Here is a 19,345-nt window from a genome sequence, read left to right as displayed (position 1 = left end):
CATGTAGAATACAACAAAAAATAACCCACGGTTGTAGCTTTTATCAGTTTTGAAATATTTTCATATAAATCACGATAAGTGCCAAAATTTCAACCTACGGTCAACTTTGACTCGAACGAAATAGTCGAAAAAACCTATTGTAAGCTAAAACTCTAACATTCTAGTAGTATTCAATCATTTACCTTCATTTTGCAACAAACGGAAAGTCTCTAGCACAATATTTTGATTTATGGTGAATTTTTGAAAAAAACTTTTTCCTTACTGCTGCGCGCAGTAACTCGGCTGAAAATCTCGGAATTTCTTTAGTTACCTTGTCGTAATTTTCGCACCGTTTTCTATTAGGCATTACATAAAGTGTTATACATGAAAATTTACACAATTTCATGTAGAATACAACAAAAAATAACTCATGGTTATTGCTTTTATCAGGTTTGAAATATTTTCATATAAATCACAATAAATAGAAAAAATTCAACCTTCAGTCAACTTTAACTCTACCGAAATGGTCGAAAACTGCAATTGTAAGCTAAAACACTTACAGTCTAGTAATATTCAATCAATTACCTTCATTTTGTGACAAACGGGAAGTCTCTAGCACAATATTCCGATTTATGGTGAATTTTTGAAAAAAAAATTTTTTAAGTCCGCACGTTACAAATTCATGCATCATTTTGTGATAATATTTTCTCTGTGTTGCTTTGATCGTTTTACAATTTGTTATATACCAAAATCATCGCAATTTAGTGTACAATACAACAACAAAAAATAACTCATTAACTTTAACCGTTTTGCTCACAGCGCAATTTGTGTACAATTATTTATGAAATTTTTTTTTTGCGCTGTCGTATATTCCAATATTTATATATGATAATGATATTTTTTTTCATTTCCGATGGTTGCATACTAAACTTCAGGCAATGACGAAAAAAGGAGCCAAAAATGAACTCTTAATCTTAAAAACTAAGCGTGCTGTGATTTTTTGAAAAAAACTTTTTTTCCACTTCAGCGCTAACTCCCGAACGCCGCTGGCATACGGTAGACACTTTTGTAAATAGAGGCTCGGCGTTTAAGGGTTAACGAAAAAATAGCCAAATTAATTTCACAACGAGGCGTATCAAAGTTATATTTCGACTTAAAAACACTTCGTACAGTATAATGAAAAATAACCTTGTGAGTAGTGTAATACCTGTATAAGCATTTTTAGTTTTTTTATTGTGTTTGAACTATCAAAACAGGCAGTTCTAAGTGTTTTTAGAAGGGTTCTAAGTATTTGCAGGTTTTAGCTATTCGCGGGGTGTGTGGTATGCATCCCCGTGAATACGGGGGGTTTACTATATAACGTAAAAATATATCAGTCCTATTCTACTTAACTTCATTTGTACTATAACTACAATAATTGTGTATTACCATACGATGGTTGAAATATAAGCAAAATGGCTGTTGTTATTCAACTCGGTGACAAGCAAAACAACAGTTTTTCGGTCGGTTGTTTATGGCTGTATGCATTTACGCAAGAGTATAACAATACATTTGTCATTCTCTTTTACTTTTTGAACTAGAAGATGGGATAAAGAGATGAAAAGAAGTTGGTCTATTGTAATTTGGTCTTTCTCGCTGCCTGATTGTACGCTGCTGCCTGCTCCTGTGTGAAATTAAAAATATCTTATAAATGTTGTTGTATGGGTGTTAATTGCTTACCCCATTGATAAATGTTTTTGTATGGGTATTAATTGCTTACCCCATTGCAAAATCAAATTATTGTAAAGCAAATTGTTGTAACTTGAGCACTACCTGAGTATTTTAATAATTTTATCACAAAAAGTGCATTTAGTCATGAAAATTAGATGAAAATACAGTAATTAGTGAATATTTCTCAGTGAAAAATACTGTGAATGGGCGGATTTTCAAAAAATACTGTAATATGTAAAAATGTTCCATAGAGAATTCTGTGAATAGGCAAGTCCACGAATCGTGAGACTGCGAATATGGGGGGTTTACTGTAATAAATTTCTTGTTGATTTCATTCAAAATGCTGGCGATAAAGCAATACCAAAATTGAAATCTCATCCAACAAAACACAAAGTCCCTTGGTGGTCTGAAAAGCTAACAGAATTAATAAGAATGAAACACCAAATTGGAAGACGATTAGATTATTTGAATAGAAAGCTCAGTAAAATAAAGAAAACATTACCGATATTAGAAGAAAATTTACAAAAACTAACTACGATATATTATTATTAAAAATTGATACATTAAAACCTCCATATAACGGATTATCAGCAAAGTATACTTAAAATTTTATTTTAATATGAAAATGTCATTTTTCCATTTTTCCCCCAACTATGGTCTCTGAGATGACTTCTTCAGATTGGGAGTTGGCTTGCTCAACATCAGCCAGTATTATTTTGTCAATATCTTTCTTCCTACAGGAGAGATCAACACCTAGTTTTTGTTCCTTTTCAACTGCTGTTGAACTTTCTTTGCTATAAGTGTGTTGAGATTGGCACCTTTTAGGATTTATCATCGTGTATGGAGGAACCGGGAGAAGGATGGCCTGACCAAGTGTTTTTGCTTCTGCAATCTGGCAGCTTCGTGTTCTCTCCCTGTTTTTTCTGACCTCTGCCTTATCTCTTCCTCTATTTTCAACTGCTCTTCTAATTGTCTCTTTCTTTGGATTAATGTTTACACTATCGTTTCATCACCCCTTTCATAATGTTCTGCTCCACTGTCCTCAGAAGGAAAATCTCTGTTCTTACATTTGCACTTCTTTGATTTCTTGTCCCACAGTTTAGGTGAAGGGAAGCCTTTCAGTCTACCCTAACACACTCGAGCAAACTGCCAGTAAAAAAAGAAAAAATAAACTCAAAGAATCTTCTTCCATAGGCCTGCCAGAAGTTGTGAAACATTTGGGGAGACCCAAACATCAATCTGTTTGCAACTGTCCAAACCACAACAGTCCCAGTTTACTGCCCTCCAGACCAGGATCCTCAGGCATGGGCAATCATTGCCTTTCTTCAAGAGTCCTAGAATCTAGACCTTGTTGTTTTTCCTCTGTTTGCTGCTTGGAGGAAAATGCTCATCAAGTTGGAATCTTTGCAGAACACAAGGATGATTTTGGCTCCTTGGTGGCTGCAAAGTGAATGGTTTCCCAAACTTCCTATCTTGGTGGTAGATGTTTCTCTCTGCATGCTGTTAACCCTTAAACACCGAGCCTCTATTTACAAAAACGCCTCCCGTATGCCGGCGGCGTTCGGGAGTTAGCGCTGAAGCGGAAAAAAAGTTTTTTCAAAAAATCACAGCACGCTTAGTTTTTAAGATTAAGAGTTCATTTTTGGCTCCTTCTTTTTGTCATTGCCTGAAGTTTAGTATGCAACCATCAGAAATGAAAAAATATCATTATCATATATAAATATTGAAATATATGACAGTGCAAAAAAATTTTTCATATATAATTTTATACAAATCGCGCTGTGAGCAAAACGGTTAAAGCTAACGGGTTATTTTGTTTTTTGTGTTGTACACTAAATTGCGATGATTTTGGTATATAACAAATTGTAAAACGATCAAAGCAACACAGAGAAAATATTATCACAAAGTGATGCATGAATTCGTAACGCATGGACGTAAAAAAATGTTTTTTTCAGAAATTCACCATAAATCGAAATATTGTTCTAGAGACTCCCGTTTGTTGAAAAATGAAGGTAATTGATTGAATATTACTAGACTGTAAGTGTTTTAGCTTACAATTGCAGTTTTCGACCATTTCGGTCGAGTTAAAGTTGACCGAAAGTCGAATTTTTTCTATTTATCGTGATTTATATGAAATTATTTCAAAACTGATAAAAGCTACAACCATGAGTTATTTTCTGTTGTATTGTACATGAAACTGCGCACATTTTTATATATAAAACTTTATGTAACGACTAATATAAAACGGTGCAAATATTATGACAACGTGTGAAAAGAATTTCTGAGATGTTCGGCCGAAAGTTACGAGCGGACGTAAGGAAAATGTTTTTTCAAAAATTCACCATAAATCGAAATATTGTGCTAGAGACTTCCAATTTATTGCAAAATGAAGGTACATGATTGAATATTACTAGAATGTAAGAGTTTTAGCTTACAATTGCGTTTTTTCGACCATTTCGGTCGAATTAAAGTTGACCGAAGGTTGAAATTTTGGCAGTTATCGTGATTTATGTGAAAATATTTCAAAACTGATAAAAGCTACAACCATGAGCTATTTTCTGTTGTATTCTACATGAAATTGTGCACATTTTCATATATAAAAGTTTATGTAACGACTAATGTAAAATGATGCAAACATTACGACAACGTGACAAAAGAATTTCTGAGATGTTCGGCCGAGTTACCGCGCAGACGTAAGGAAAAAGTTTTTTTTTCAGAAATTCACCATAAATCGAAATATTGTGCTAGAGACTTCCAGTTTGTTGCAAAATGAAGGTACATGATTGAATATTACTAGAATGTAAGAGTTTTAGCTTATAATTGCGTTTTTGACCATTTCGGTCAAGTTAAAGTTGACTGAAGGTTGAAATTTTGGCAGTTATCGTGATTTATATGAAAATATTTCAAAACTGATAAAAGCTACAACCATGAGTTATATTCTGTTGTATTGTACATAAAATTGCGCACATTTCCATATATAAAACTTTATGTAACAACTAATATAAAACGGTGCAAACATTACGACAACGTGACGAAAGAATTTCTGGCGCGGACGTAAGGAAAAAGTTTTTTTCAAAAATTCACCATAAATTGAAATATTGTGCTAGAGACTTCCAATTTGTTGCAAAATGAAGGTAAATGATTGAATATTACTAGAATGTAAGGGTTTTAGCTTACAATTGCGTTTTTTTACCATTTCGGCTGAGTCAAAGTTGACCGAAGGTTGAAATTTTGGCAGTTATTGTGGTTTATATGAAAATATTTCCAAACTGATAAAAGCTACAACCATGTGTTGTATTTTGCTGTATTCTACATGAAATTGCACACATTTTCATATATAAAACTTTATGTAACGGCTAATATAAAACAGTGCAAAAATTAAAACAAAATGACAAAAGAATTTCTGAAATTTTCGGCAGAGTTACCGCGCGGGCGTAAGGAAAAAGTTTTTTTTCAAAAATTCACCATAAATCGAAATATTGTGCTAGAGACTTCCAATTTGTTGCAAAATAAAGGTACATGATTGAATATTACTAGAATGTAAGAGTTTTAGCTTACAATTGCATTTTTCGACCATTTCGGTCGAGTCAAAGTTGACCAAAGGTTGAAATTTTTTGTAGTCGACGTATGGTACGTCCACTTGACACCCAACAGACAATTTTAGTCGACCTATGATACGTCCAGTAGGCGTTTAAGGGTTAAGGAGAGATCTTTTCTTACAGTTTTATTGGAGGAGATCCCATCAAACCACACATTCCTGACTGCGTGTAGGTTGTCAGCTGTCTGTTAATGAACTAGAGACTTTTCTAGATTGGCCAGGGGAGCAATTCCTATGTCTGGAAGGCCTGCCTCCCTCCACTGTTAGACTAAAAATAACATTGGTCAGTTTATAGATCTTTGTGCTTGTCCAGAGAGATACCCAGCACATGTACTACTATAGGTAAAGTTCTTCTGGTATCTCAGTTACACAGCAGTTTTTTCTCCCAGTGATCAAAGTATGTCAGTTTACTTTGCCTTCAGTTCTGTTTCATGCTAACTGGAGTATCACTCAAGATTTAAATTTTGAGAGGTTTTCAATCTTTTATGCTAGAAATTTCAAATCTTTGTCAGTTTGGGCCTTTGGATAAGGCATCTGTTAAGAATTTTGAAGGCACTTTTATTTTAGCTCTTGCTACAGCAAGTATTAGCAAACTTCAAGCCCTTTCTTGTTTATGGGCTTTGTTCTAGTGGAAAACTCTCTTTTCTGTCATTGCTCAGAGAAAAGACAAAAATGTAAGCTCTTCCCAGATCTGTGTCAGTGCCTAATTTAACTTTGGTAGGCAATGAAGTGGCTTTGTTTTATGTCCAGTTAAAACTTAAAGGATATACGTGAATAGACTTGAATCTTTAAGAGGAGGAGTTAAAAATTTATAGTGTGGTGTTAGGAGACAAAATACTCTTATGTCCAAGAATGCTTGACCAAGTCAGTGCACATAGAATTGATTCCTGAGCTTTTACCATTTTTAAAGCTAAAGTCTCGTGGAGTTCGTGTCTTAAGCACGTCTTTTTGTTTCCTTTAAAACTAATTGCTAGAGCAGGTTGTCAAAGCAGCTCAATGGAGATAAAATTGTTTTTTGCCTCACATTATTTGCGGATGTTCATTTCATATTGAGACATGTAAAGCCTTTAGCTTAGGGGGATGCTTTCTCCTGAACCAAATATAAGAGTAACTTTGCTTTCTCTCTTATCATTAGTTGTTAGGAGATCTTGGTATTGAAATTTGGTAGCATGAAGGTACACATTGGTGTATAGAAGTGCACCCTCATGTCTGAAGGTAGTTTTCTTTAGTTTTGGACAGTTGGTTATTGGCTTTCAACTGAGGCAAAGGAGTCACTAAGACTCTACAAGATGAAGAGTCCTTTTTCCCTGTAAGGATCCTCTGACAAGTCTTGATATAAGGGCTTTTCACCCTGCTGTGGTTCCATAGTCTGGCAACAATCCTTAACAGGAAGGATCACACAACAGGCAGGAATGTTTAGAAGCTTTTTCCCCCCTCATTAAAAAAGTTTTTTAGTTTGCTTGGCTGCACTAACCCACCATCCTCATTCATTGTGGTAGTCAGCTAACTTTAACAGTAGGTGAGATTTATTCCAAATAATGAAAATTTTTAATAATACATAAAATGAATTATTTGGATACTTAACCACTGTTAAAGTGGAAACCCACCCAGCCTCCTCACATCTTAGTGGGTGGTCATGAAGAATTCTGATGAATGTAAACGCCTAGTGGGAAACTGTGATTACAGAGATAGTCCTAGTGGAGCAGCCAAGTTTTTTTTTTTTTCTTTTTTGAATGGCAATTGCCTTTAACAGTAGGTAAGTATTCAAATAATTAATTTTATCAAAAATTTCCCTTATATTTAGAGTACTAAATTGTTGGTCTTTAAAGGTTCCTGTTTTGTGGAATTTATTCCGTGTTGTGTGTTTGATAAGCTGTTGTTTGTTTTGAAATATATAGTTCAATTATTGTTTTTTTTTTCAGCTGCTTTTATCTTCAACTGGGTAGGGTTCGTGTTGCTTCTTTGTTTCTGTCACACAGTAGCTGGCCGCACAGGAGCCCTAGCAGGGTTTGGTCTTTCCTTGGCAAAGTGGGCTGTTATTGTTCGCCATTCCACAGACCTGGTAGCTGACTCCAACACTTGGCTTCTGTGGCTCATTATGGCTCTTGGTAAGTTTTTTTTTTGTATAACATGTAAAAGTTTTATATTTGAAACATATCCCTCTGCAGTAGGTATCAAAATATGAATAAAGTTAGAAGGAGATAAGAAACAGGATAATAAAATAAAACCCATAATGAAAGGTGTGTTATAATTGACAGTGGATAATATGTTATTTAAACAATGAAATCAGCAAATATTTTGGAGACATATTTTCCTTGGAAATTCATGTATTCATAAAAGTGATAAATTGCACTATTATTTCTACATCCTTGGACATTAAAGCCATGTTAATTGACTAACGAAATGAAGACATTTGTATCCATACAACAAATATTTTATTTTACCAATCACGTAATGCCTTATGTGTATGGTAGAAGAGATTTCTGATATTCAGATTACATTATAGACAAGTGACAAGTTAAGTAGTGATGTGAGATGCCCTTGATAGGTTGCCCACTCTTACCACATGCTTTTGGTTGTGGCAAGTAGTAGCAAATGCTTTCCATTCACTTTTCAGTGTGTACCTGTTCTGGGATCTTAATGGTGATACAGTACTGGATTTTTCTAGTTCTATTACATTTACTTTTTTTTGGCTTTGATAAGTTAACTACTGTTTTACTTTAGAGACATTATTCCTTTTTTCACCTTTTTTCTGTAAAGTTTGATATGATTGATATGATATTCCTTGTCTTGTTTGTGATAGCTTGTGCTACATTTCTTCAGAGACAGCTTTAATCTCTGACATAACATGTGAATTTGCGTGTTTTTGTTTATGTTATTACCTAGTTCTATTTCTTTACAAAGGCAAAATCAATATCTTGTTTCAAGTGTTACTTGGGTGTAAGTGGTTTATAGGTTTGCTTAAAGTCTCCAGCAAAAGTCGAGTGCTTAATGTATTAAGGTTTTTGTATTCTTCCAAGTATAGAAGGGAACATGTAAAAAGTCATGGTTTCCCATTAGGGAGACAAGTATATGTATGCTATCTGTAGTGATGGAAAAACCTTTTATGACCTGCATGATGTCTTACTTCATTAAGTTACCTGACATCAGAATTTGTATTTACAACTTGTTCAGATGAGTTCTCTTTTCACTAAACAATTATATGATATTTTGCATTTTATTTAGAAGTTATATGTAGACAAATTGCAGTGAGTAGATGGAGAGTGCAAAGTACTGTAATCAAGTATAGATAGTGAAGTTAAATGAAGAGCAAGAGGAGATAAGAGAGAATGCTTTGACAAACAAGCTGATGATGTTGACAAAGCCATGCATTTAGAAAGTGGCAGAGGTGTGACAGTAGCAAACAGAATTGTCAATGAAATATCCATGGGGGGGGGGGGAAGAAAGAGGAAAATATGTCAGAAAATGATAGAGGTCAGTAATAACATGGAAAAAAGAATGACAACACTTGGTAGAATATTTTTGTGACATCATGAATAAATTATATGAGGGGGATAATTTGACTGATGCACCAAAAGCTGAAGGAAACTTCATTTTATTATGAATGAATTCAGTTTTTGCTGTGGAATCAATAATGGAGAAACTTTAAAGATAGAAAACATTTTATTTGGATGGAATTACTGTAGAGACGATTTTTAATGAAACTGAAATGCCACCTTATACACTAACTGAGCTGTTTTGCAGAATATAGAATGAGAAAACAAAGCCTGATGATTGGGCATTGTAAGTTATAGCAAAGGTCCTGACAATGTGGTAACTATAGAAGCATTGGACTTGCATTAGCTGTTATGAAAATATTCAGCATGTTAATTCCCTGTAGGTTGGAAAAAGGAATTAATGTACATGGAAATGAACCAGCTGTTTAAGAAAGTTTTGCAGATCAGCAATGTATGAAATTTAAAGCTCCCCTTTCTGTTGGTGAGTAGGCATTTGACATCATCAAACAAACATTATGGAAGGTCTTGCATTTCTATGGCATTTCCATGAGATATATAAAGCTAATTGAAATTATTCATGAACAGAATAGATGCACAATTAATATTGTTTGGGCAAATGCAAAGTTAGTAGTGATGGGGTCTTGTCAAATGAACTTATAGTAAATAGTAGAGTGCTGTAAGGGAATGTTATTACATCTTTTCCATTAGCCCTTCTCATTGATTTTTCATTCATGTGAGTAATTAATGAACTATTACTTACATCTAGAGTCTTATCAGCTTCTTGTAAGTATTCTAAAGTATTTTGTACCTTATTGAATTTTGCATATTCCAGCTCTAGATGGTAGCTGACCTTGTAAATTGGCATACTTTTGTTGGTTCACTACAGCTTGAAATACTTAGCAGTTAATGCAGTTAACTTTGCTTGCTTAATGTTAAGAGTATCCCCTCAGCAACAGAAGAGAGGCAACAGAAGTAGCTGCATTGCCCACAACAGTAGCAACAACAATTTTGAGAAGGATGCAGACATGCCATTTGAGGGGAAGGAAAGGCAACTCCCAGAATGCCCATCAAGGGCATAGGAACAGTTGGAGCTCAGTAAGAATGCCAGTTTTGGGGGTTGCATTCTACAGCACTGCTTGCAGTAGAAGTCGTCCCCTTGGGGATGCAGCAGCATCTCCAACTAGCTGGGGTGGGAATCCTAAAAACCAGACTCATCCGTAGAGAAGTGTTGACAAAAAGATGTCAGAAAAGGAACCATAGAGGAAAGACATGTTCAGTTGTCACTAAGCTGGGGTGGCAATCCCAAAAACCATACCCCGCCATAGAGAATTATTTATAAAAGGCTTTCCTGAAGGAAGCCATTGAAAAAGACATGTTCATTCATCACCAAGCAATTCTCTTTAGCATCTTCAAGGAGGACTCCTGAGAGTGAAGAGTGATTCTCAACCTGTCAAAACTGAACAAGCACAATGTGTGCCAGATGACAAATGTTGCCAAAGTATGTTTTCTCATTCTGCATGAGATGAACTGTCTTTGTTGATATGAATGACATGGATTGGATGCCGAGTTGGAAGGCTAGGGTAGGCTTGAGAAATACTAACCTTCTATTCCAACTTGTTCAGAATAAGTATAGCCATTCAAATCATAAGTGATTGTATAGCCTAAACGGTTTGAAATATACTAACCTAATTATAGCTTAAGTTTTATACTACGACACCCAGGTTACTTCAACTATATTATTCTAACTCACAATCAAAACCATATCGTGTTGTGTATATTTTCCAAGACACAAATGGTACAAACTTACTATTATTTCAGTTGACGTAGTCAATATCCATAGGCTGAATTATTATTGAGATTGGTGTGAGCAAAATCTCTACTTTTTAACCCTCATTTCAAGAAAACTCCAAGAAATTCTCCTTATCCTACAGTATGCATACCTTACCAAAGGAAATCTCCTTAAAAGGTCTTTAAATGAAAGGGAAAACTTAAGTGAATTTGAAGGCAACAACAACAACGGCTGAATCTCTTGAATCATTCTTAGGTACAACTACACTATCAGAGCTGTAAGAAGACTGACTTTCACGACCTTTGTTGACCAACACCAAACATTCAACTAACAACTGAACCAACAAACAACCGATGACCTATACTTAAACACTATTACACTTATACTTACAATCTAATACATGAAATAACCAAACAACACTTTTCACAACTAAACTCATGCAACAAACATAATATCTTTCTTCCACATAATATGCATTTCCAGATGTAAATAAGGAAGACATACAAAGCCATACCACAACTTGCAGAAAAGTACAATCTCTCGTGTCGAAGTTTTGACATACTCCCCTGCAAGAAAAACTTATACATATTTTTATGTATTTCCCTGGATTTCTAGATTTGTAGAATACTTTTACAGGCCGGCAACGGAACTTTATTTATTTGGCCTTGGAAATCTGAGTTTACGTTAAGGGAAATCATAAAAAGAAAAGAAAAAGGGGATGATTCACCTGAGCTTAGGGCTCTACTTCATGAGGGAATGTTACGTAAACACTTTGGTTAAATTAAGTAATTATATTTACAAGAAAAGAATCAAAAGAAAATGGTTAAATGAATTATTAAGAGTCTTGCAAAGCCTGAAGATCTTCCTACTGGAGTCTTGAATGGTGGCAAGGTGCAGTCCAAGATTAGTCCACAGCAAATTGGTCCCTCTGCAAGAGAGTTAAACATTACACGCCAGTAAAGGAAGATATAACACATACAATTACCCGAGGCTGCACTGTTGGTGCCAAGGACTCGAGGAATGAATGAACACTTTACACTGGAGCACAAAACACTGGAAATGGCACTGGATAAAATGGCACAAAGGATAAAGAGTAATACTGGCACTCAATAAACACTTCTTATGGCAAACTGTCATGACTGAAAGGTCTTTACTCGTACTTTCCCGTAGGGGAAGCAGGTCTCTGGCGAAGAATGATGAGGGGCAATCACATGCGTGGCACTGTACATTAATCACATGGACTGTCCGTTCAAGGATGACTGTAGAACTGGATTCAAGTCTGGAGTCTGGTGTGAACAGGGGGGTAGGGGATGGAGGGGCGCCTCTCAGCAACTCATAGCATCCTCCTGCGCATGTATGGCTAACTGCAAAGATCTTCCTGTCCAAGCTCCTTTTAAGGCAACAGCCAAGGGTAGGGCCCCCAATGTCGGGCCTATGTGGTGACCGGGCTGAAGATGTGTCATTTTCCAGGTGTTCCGACCATCTGCTTGTATCTTCCCCGGTATCCTATGGAAAGACAGTTCAGCCAGCTCAATCTGCCTTTAGAATGGTTGTTTTAAGCAGCTTAGTTGGGCTAAGCTGATCATGGGAGTGACACTCAGCCTCTTATCCTTGCCCCTTTCGACCTTGCCATCTAAATGTCTGTCCCAGGTAAAGGAAGGGGACAGATCGGAATGTTGATAATTTTTATGTGTTGGTATCTAGGTCAACTGGGGTCGGCTACACAGCGACGATTCTACTCTCGATAAACTAAGGGCAAAGTAAGGGTCGGCTACGCGCCAACTTCTTGTTAGTTATAATAATATATCATTTACAATAGTATACATATATTATTATTTACAATAGTCATGTTCTCTGCAATGCCTTTCTGGCTTATGCAGCTATTTGAGCAGCCTTCTCCTGCCACAGCTGTAGAGGGTATAACTTAATTACAGGTCTCATGAGTTGGCTATGGGCTGTTCTTAGAGTAGCCACTCTTGGGACCTTGTCTCACCCTATCTGTAACTCGATCACTTGGTCCAACTTCCACTTGCTCCTTGGCCCCTCGGCATGAATGAGGACTACTTCCCCTATCCTGGGCCAAGAGCCATGCATTGTTCCTACTCGATGGGTCTCTTAACGTTGTTAAATACTCCCTCTCCCATCTTTTCCACAGGTTGTCGCACAACCTGGATACATACAGGAATCTTTTCTCAGTGAACTCTCTCCTTCCATAGGTAGGGCACCAGAGATCTCTTCCTAGTTTACTACCTCTCTTGGGAAGGACTTAAGCTTTCTTCCAAGAATCAAATGGTTAGGAGTTAAAATTTCCAATTGATTCAAATCCCCAGGCATGTAACTTAGCTGTTTATCATAGATGATTCCTTCTAGTTCTGCTAGTATACAGGTCAGTTCTTCAAAACTAAGTAAGGCTTGGAGTACGATCTTTTTTAGGGAGGACTTAAGAAGTCCTATCAGCCTTTCCCATATAGCACCAAACCACGGTGTTCTCGCTATAATGAACTTCCAGTTACGCTTTATATCTAACAGATTTTCCTTTACCCTGGGATTCTCCAGCATGGTCTTAAGATATTCTGATGCCACTACAAATGTGGTGGCATTGTCACTCAGCATGAACTTTCTAAAACTCATGAGGAACGAGTCACAGACTGGTTATCAACTAGTTCAACATGTATGCCTCTGGTTATTGGGCATGTAAATAAGATGATATAACCCTTCTCAGGGCTCTGTCCATTTCCTTTAACCCATAATGCGCTGGCGTAGTCCATGCCCATGGTATTAAAAGGTTGCTTACATTGCAACCTGAACTCAGGTAATGGAGGAACTATTGGTCCTATACGGCCTCTCCTGCATTCTCCTACAAATAACACAATGGTGTAATATACTCTTAGTTGGTTGCCTTATCTGTGGGATCCAGAACCCTTGCCTGATACCACAGTTGCATGTACACTCAAATAAGCATTAGCATCATGATGTTCTTTTATAATTACCCGAGTAACATAGCAACTCTTTGGCAGCAGTATTAGAACTTAGCAGGTTTGGGTAACTGTGTGTGTTCTAGTCTACCCTTACACCTTATTGCCCTGTTGTCCAGGTAAAGATTCAACTGGTGTATGAGAGCTAGTTTTGGTTTTCTTACCCCCTTCATCAAACTCTAGTATTCCTCTTGGAAAAATTCCCTTTGCATGAGGGCAATAGTCTTATTCCTTGCCTCTTGGAGTTCTTCCAAGGTCAGTTCACCATTTCTCTTCATATTGGTTGAACTACAATTATTCAAAAATCGTAGGATCCATGATGTGGTCTTATAGACTGTTTTAAACTTGCTGAATCTTTCCCAATTCAGCAAGTGAGTATCACCATTCAGGTTGTCCCCTACAATAGTGACCAAAATGTTCTCTTCCCTACCCTGCACAAGTGATCCACCAACCCATGACCTATGTATTGGCCAAGAGGAATTTTTTAACCAAGGGGGTCCCTCCCACCAGAAAGAACTATCCAAGATCATTTTTGTCCTTTTCCCACATGTCAGCCAGTCACAGGGATTATCATTCTTTGGCACATGTAACAAGACCACCTCTGGAATTAAAGTGTTTATTTCCTGTACTCTGTTTATCACAAATACAGGGAGAACACTTTTTGATACTAGCCAACAGGGTGACTTTACTGTCCAACCAAACGAACAGTTCAACAAACTCATCCTTCTCAAAAGATTCTTTAACCCTTTAACGCCGACTGGATGTATTTTACGTTGACAAAAATTGTCTGTTGGGTGCCGAGTGAACGTAAAATACGTTGACTACAAAAAGTTTTTTTAAATATTCGCGTAAAAATACTTATAGGCCTAGTTTGTGAAAAATTTTAAATCACGCGCCTTGAGGGATGCTGGGAGTTCACGGATCACACTGTTGTTTTGTTTACAAGCGTGACCCAGCTGTGCATGCACGAGTTTCTTTCTCCTCCTACTAGAAAGCATCAGCGACGCATCGTCAGAGAGCGATTTCTTGACGCGTTCATGTTTAGCCGAACTTGTGCAAGTGTTAGCGTGTTTGTGACGCAATAGGACGTACGCAGAGATGTCCCAACGTTGTCAGGACTCTGAAAGGCGCGTATTGCCTGTCGGTAGTGAGCGTGTGAGACGTGTTTTAGACTTGGATGCTGGAGAGGGACCCAGCACCCAAGGTGATCCATCTTATGTGCGCCGTGTTGTATGGCCACGTGTGGCCGAAAGTGACTGTGAGCCCCAAGGGCCGTACCCCGTGCCTTTTACGACCCCTAGGAAACAGCTGGGTGTCCTAAGAGGCATTCGTAAACATTTGGGAGGCCTCCAACAAAAGGACATTGATGAATACTTGTTGGAACTCGATCGAGAGCAGGTGGAAAGTCCTCATTTTGATGGCAGTTGGTCATCTAGTGACGAGGACATCAGCCCAATGTCAGTGATGACGAATATTTTCCCCCAATGTCCGTACGAGAGCCAGAGCATGAAAGTGAACTTGAGTTCAGTGGTTTCAGTGCTTATGAGGGAGAGTCTGAGGAGGAGGAGGCACCGATTGTGGCTGGTGGGGATGAGACAGAAAGTGATGGTGAAAGTGAGGGAGATGGGCCAGGGTGGGGGGAGTGCGAAGTCGTGCCTGCGCACGTACCCGTAGAAGGTTGCAACGTTGCAGCAGCCTAGGTGAAGGCCGTTCGTCCGAAAGTGATGAGGGGTGGTTGGATGACCCCACCCCACCTAACATGCACCCATTCACGGCAGTACCTGGACTGACCGTCCCTGTGCCTCTCACTGCACTGGGGTTCATTCAACTCTTTCTTACATGGGAATTGCTGGAATACCTCGTTGCAGAGACGGCGGATTACGCTCGGTACGGCCGTGAGGAACTGCAGATGACTTTGTCGTATCGATGGCGGGGCTGCAACCTCATGGACATGGCGCATTTTTTGGGGCTCCACATTTTTTTTGGAATGATGCCTGCTGCCGACGTCAGGCAATATTGGAGGCGGAATTTTTTTTTTTTAGTACGCCCAATGTGCCCGGCATTATGCCCCATGATAGTTTCCTGGCGTTGGACAGGTATTTCAACGCCTTCAACCGAAGGGCCATACCCCAGAATAACACAGATCACCTCATATTAGTCCGCCCAGTGTTGGAGTACATTCGTGAACGGTGCCAGTTTCTTGTGGTTCCTTCCAAGAACCTTTCTTTGGATGAGGGGATGATGCCATACAAAGGACGTCTAAGCATGAAAGTGTACAACCCCAAGAAGCCAAAGAAATATGGTGTGAAGTTCTTTTTTATTACGGAATCCAACGCTGGATATGTCGTTGACTTCTCTGTGTATCCCGGGGTCTTCTCCACGCTGCGAGACACTGTCTTCGGTCTTGTGGATCGTTTCCGTAACCAGGGATACCACCTGTTTATGGATAATTATTATAACTTGGTATCCCTGGCCTAGGAACTGTAGGAAGCAGGTGTGCATGTCAGTGGTACCCTTCGGTTGGTGCGTGGGGCCCCGAAGGTCCTCAAGAGGTTCGCTAGCCACCCGCAACATCTGGCAAGAGGAGAGACAGAGTGGCAGAGGAAGGGAGATGTCTTTGTCATCTGTTGGAAGGGGGTCCGACTCGTGCCCATGATTACGACCAGTCATGAGCCCATCCAAGAAGAGGTCGTTTAGGGGAAGAAGACACTTCGGCAGGGCTGAGTTACGTATGAGGAGTTTCGTGTCCAACGGCCTACTGTCATCGGGCACTACAATAGGCACATGGGAGGAGTTGATCTCTTTGATCAACTCATTCAGTATTATTCCTTTGCCAGGAGAACCAGGAGGTGGAGACAGAAGCTCCTCAAATACCTCCTTCAGTTGACCCTCCAGAATGCCTACATCCTCTACTGTGGGTACAATTCGGACACCCGGAGGTTGTCCCACATCCAGTTTCTAGAGGTGGCCGGGAATGCCCTCATAAACTTCAATCCTGAGGAGTGGCCTCCTAACGCCACCCCCTGCCCTGAGCTCCAGATCTGCCCCGAGAGGATAGGGCAGATGTCGCTAGGAGGGCCAACCTCGGTCGTCCTGCTCCTGCCAACGCCGCCCTTGATGATGCCGCCAAAATTTCAACCTTCAGTCAACTTTGACGTGACCGAAATGGTCGAAAAATGCAATTGTAAGCTAAGACTCTTACATTCTAGTAATATTCAATCATTTACCTTCATATTGCAATAAACGAGAAGTCTCTAGCACAATATTTTGATTTATGGTGAATTTTTGAAAAAAAAACTTTTTCCTTACATCCGCGCGTGCTAACTCTGCTGAAAATCTCAGAAATTCTTTAGTCACTTTGTCGTAATTTTTGCACTGTTTTCTGTTAGCCAAAACATGTGCACAATTTCATGTAGAATACAACAAAAAATGACTCATGGTTGTAGCTTTTATCAGTTTTGAAATATTTTCATATAAATCACGATAAATAGAAAAAATTCGACTTTCGGTCAACTTTAACTCGACCGAAATGGTCGAAAACTGCAATTGTAAGCTAAAACTCTTACATTCTAGTAATATACAATCATTTACCTTCATTTTGCAACAAACGGGAAGTGTCTAGCATAATATTTCGATTTATGGTGAATTTTGAAAAAACTTTTTCCTTATGTTCACGCGCGCTAACTCTGCTGAAAATCTCAGAAATTCTTTAGTCACTATGTCGTAATTTTTGCACCGTTTTCTATCAGCCGTTACATAAAGTTTTATATATGAAAATGTGCACAATTTCATGTAGAATACAACAAAAAATAACTCATGGTTGTAGCTTTCATCAGTTTTGAAATATTTTCATATAAATCACGATAAGTACCAAAATTTCCACCTTCGGTCTACTTTGACTCGACTGTAATGGTCGAAAAACGCAATTGTAAGCTAAAACTCTTACATTCTAGTAATATTCAACCATTAACTTCATTTTGCAACAAACTGGAAATGTCTAGCACAATATTTCGATTTATGGTGAATTTTTTAATAAAACTTTTTCCTTACGTCCGTGCGTGCTGACTGTGCTGAAAATCTCAGAAATTCTTTAGTCACCTTGTTGTAGTTTTTGCACCGTTACATAAAGTATTATACATGAAAATGTGCGTAATTTCATGTAGAATACAACAAAAAATAACTTGGTTGTAGCTTTTATCAGTTTTGAAATATTTTCATATAAATCACAATAAATAGAAAAAATTTGACCTTTGGTGAACTTTGACTCGACCGAAATGGTCGAAAACTGCAATTGTAAGCTAAAACTCTTACATTCTAGTAATATTCAATCATTTACCTTCATTTTGCAACAAACGGGAAGTCTCTACCACAATATTCCTTATGTCCGCGCGCACTAACTCTGCTGAAAATCTCAGAAATTCTTTAGTCACTTTGTCGTAATTTTTGCACCATTTTATATTAGCTGTTACATAAAGTTTTATACATGAAAATGTGCGCAATTTCATGTAGAATACAACAAAAAATAACTCATGGTTGTAGATTTTATCAGTTTTGAAATATTTTCATATAAATCTCGATAAATAGAAAAAATCCTACCTTCTGTCAACTTGAACTCGACCGAAATGGTCGAAAACTGTAATTTTAAGCTAAAGCTCTTATATTCTAGTAATATTCAATCATTTACCTTCATTTTGCAACAAATGAGAAGTCTCTAGCACAATATTTCGATTTATGGTGAATTATTGAAAAAATTTTTTTTACGTCCGCGCGTTATGAATTCGTGCATCATTTTGTGATAATATTTTCTGTGTTGCTGTGATCGATTTACAATTTGTTATATACCAAAATTATCGCAATTTAGTGTACAATACAACGAAAAAAAACTAACTCATTAGCTCTAACCGTTTTGCTCACAGTGCGATTTGTATAGAATTATACAGGTATTCCCCTACTTACGATGGGGTTAGGTTCCAAAAAACCCATCGTTTGTTGAAGAAATCGTAACTCGAATATGGCCTAGCCTACACTAGGGTAATCAGTACCATCTATACATATATGGTAGCCTAGCTTACACTACACAGTATACTTTATACATATATGGTATAGTAATTATTAGTGTCAGCTAATTCTGCAGGTTCAATGCAGATTGACATGATAAGTCCATATAAAGAGAAATTGAATAACAAACAAGGCCTAGCCTGCACTTTCGTATATCATATATGGTAGCCTAGCCTACATTATACTGTATTCTATTTTCACATAACACCGTATTATACAAACCTCAAAATAACGAATGTGCATCTTTTCCATGGATCTTTTAAAAAGTTATGCTTTGCTACACTGTATCCAATCGTAAACATTCTTATATTGCTTTTGCATTATAAATTCCGATCATAGCAATCAAATATTTTGGTTTGGGAATCGATCACGCGGTCTTTATTTTTCCGCATTTAACTCGGTTCAGAGGGCATTTCTTGCTTCTAGTTAGCGTAAATGAATCTCTAGATACTTTGTTTATAAGGGACATATATATATTTTTCGTTATACGAAGTGTTTTTAAGTCGAAATATAACTTAAATATGTCTCGTTGTGAAATTAATTTAGCCATTTTTTTCGTTAATAGATGACGTTGGCGGCTGGCCGTTTGTTTTATGTAAAAAAAAAATCAAGATTCCGTTCGCTATTTTCTCTTGATTTCATCATCATACTATGAGCTTTTCGTATTTATCTTTTATCGGCGTGAGAACAGCAGTAATATGTGTTCTTTCATGCCCAGTAGTTTTGATTGAAATACTTT

The 19,345-nt window shown here is 37.6% G+C and overlaps 1 protein-coding gene across 2 annotated transcripts in view; it reads left to right on the top strand.

Moving 5' to 3' along the window:
* Ndfip (Nedd4 family interacting protein) overlaps positions 1 to 19,345 on the top strand; it is a 101,658-nt gene that overhangs the window by 64,553 nt on the left and 17,760 nt on the right. For both annotated transcript variants that reach the window (XM_067110198.1, XM_067110199.1), the window contains exon 5: positions 7,210 to 7,395. In XM_067110198.1, the coding sequence (XP_066966299.1) occupies positions 7,210 to 7,395 (186 nt within the window). The remainder of the gene's footprint in view (positions 1 to 7,209; positions 7,396 to 19,345) is intronic.

Source organism: Macrobrachium rosenbergii, chromosome 10 (assembly GCF_040412425.1).
Source record: "Macrobrachium rosenbergii isolate ZJJX-2024 chromosome 10, ASM4041242v1, whole genome shotgun sequence".
Classification (NCBI taxonomy): domain Eukaryota; kingdom Metazoa; phylum Arthropoda; class Malacostraca; order Decapoda; family Palaemonidae; genus Macrobrachium; species Macrobrachium rosenbergii.
The sequence above is the reverse complement of the archived record's forward strand: the minus strand, read 5'-3'. Positions and strand labels throughout refer to the sequence as shown.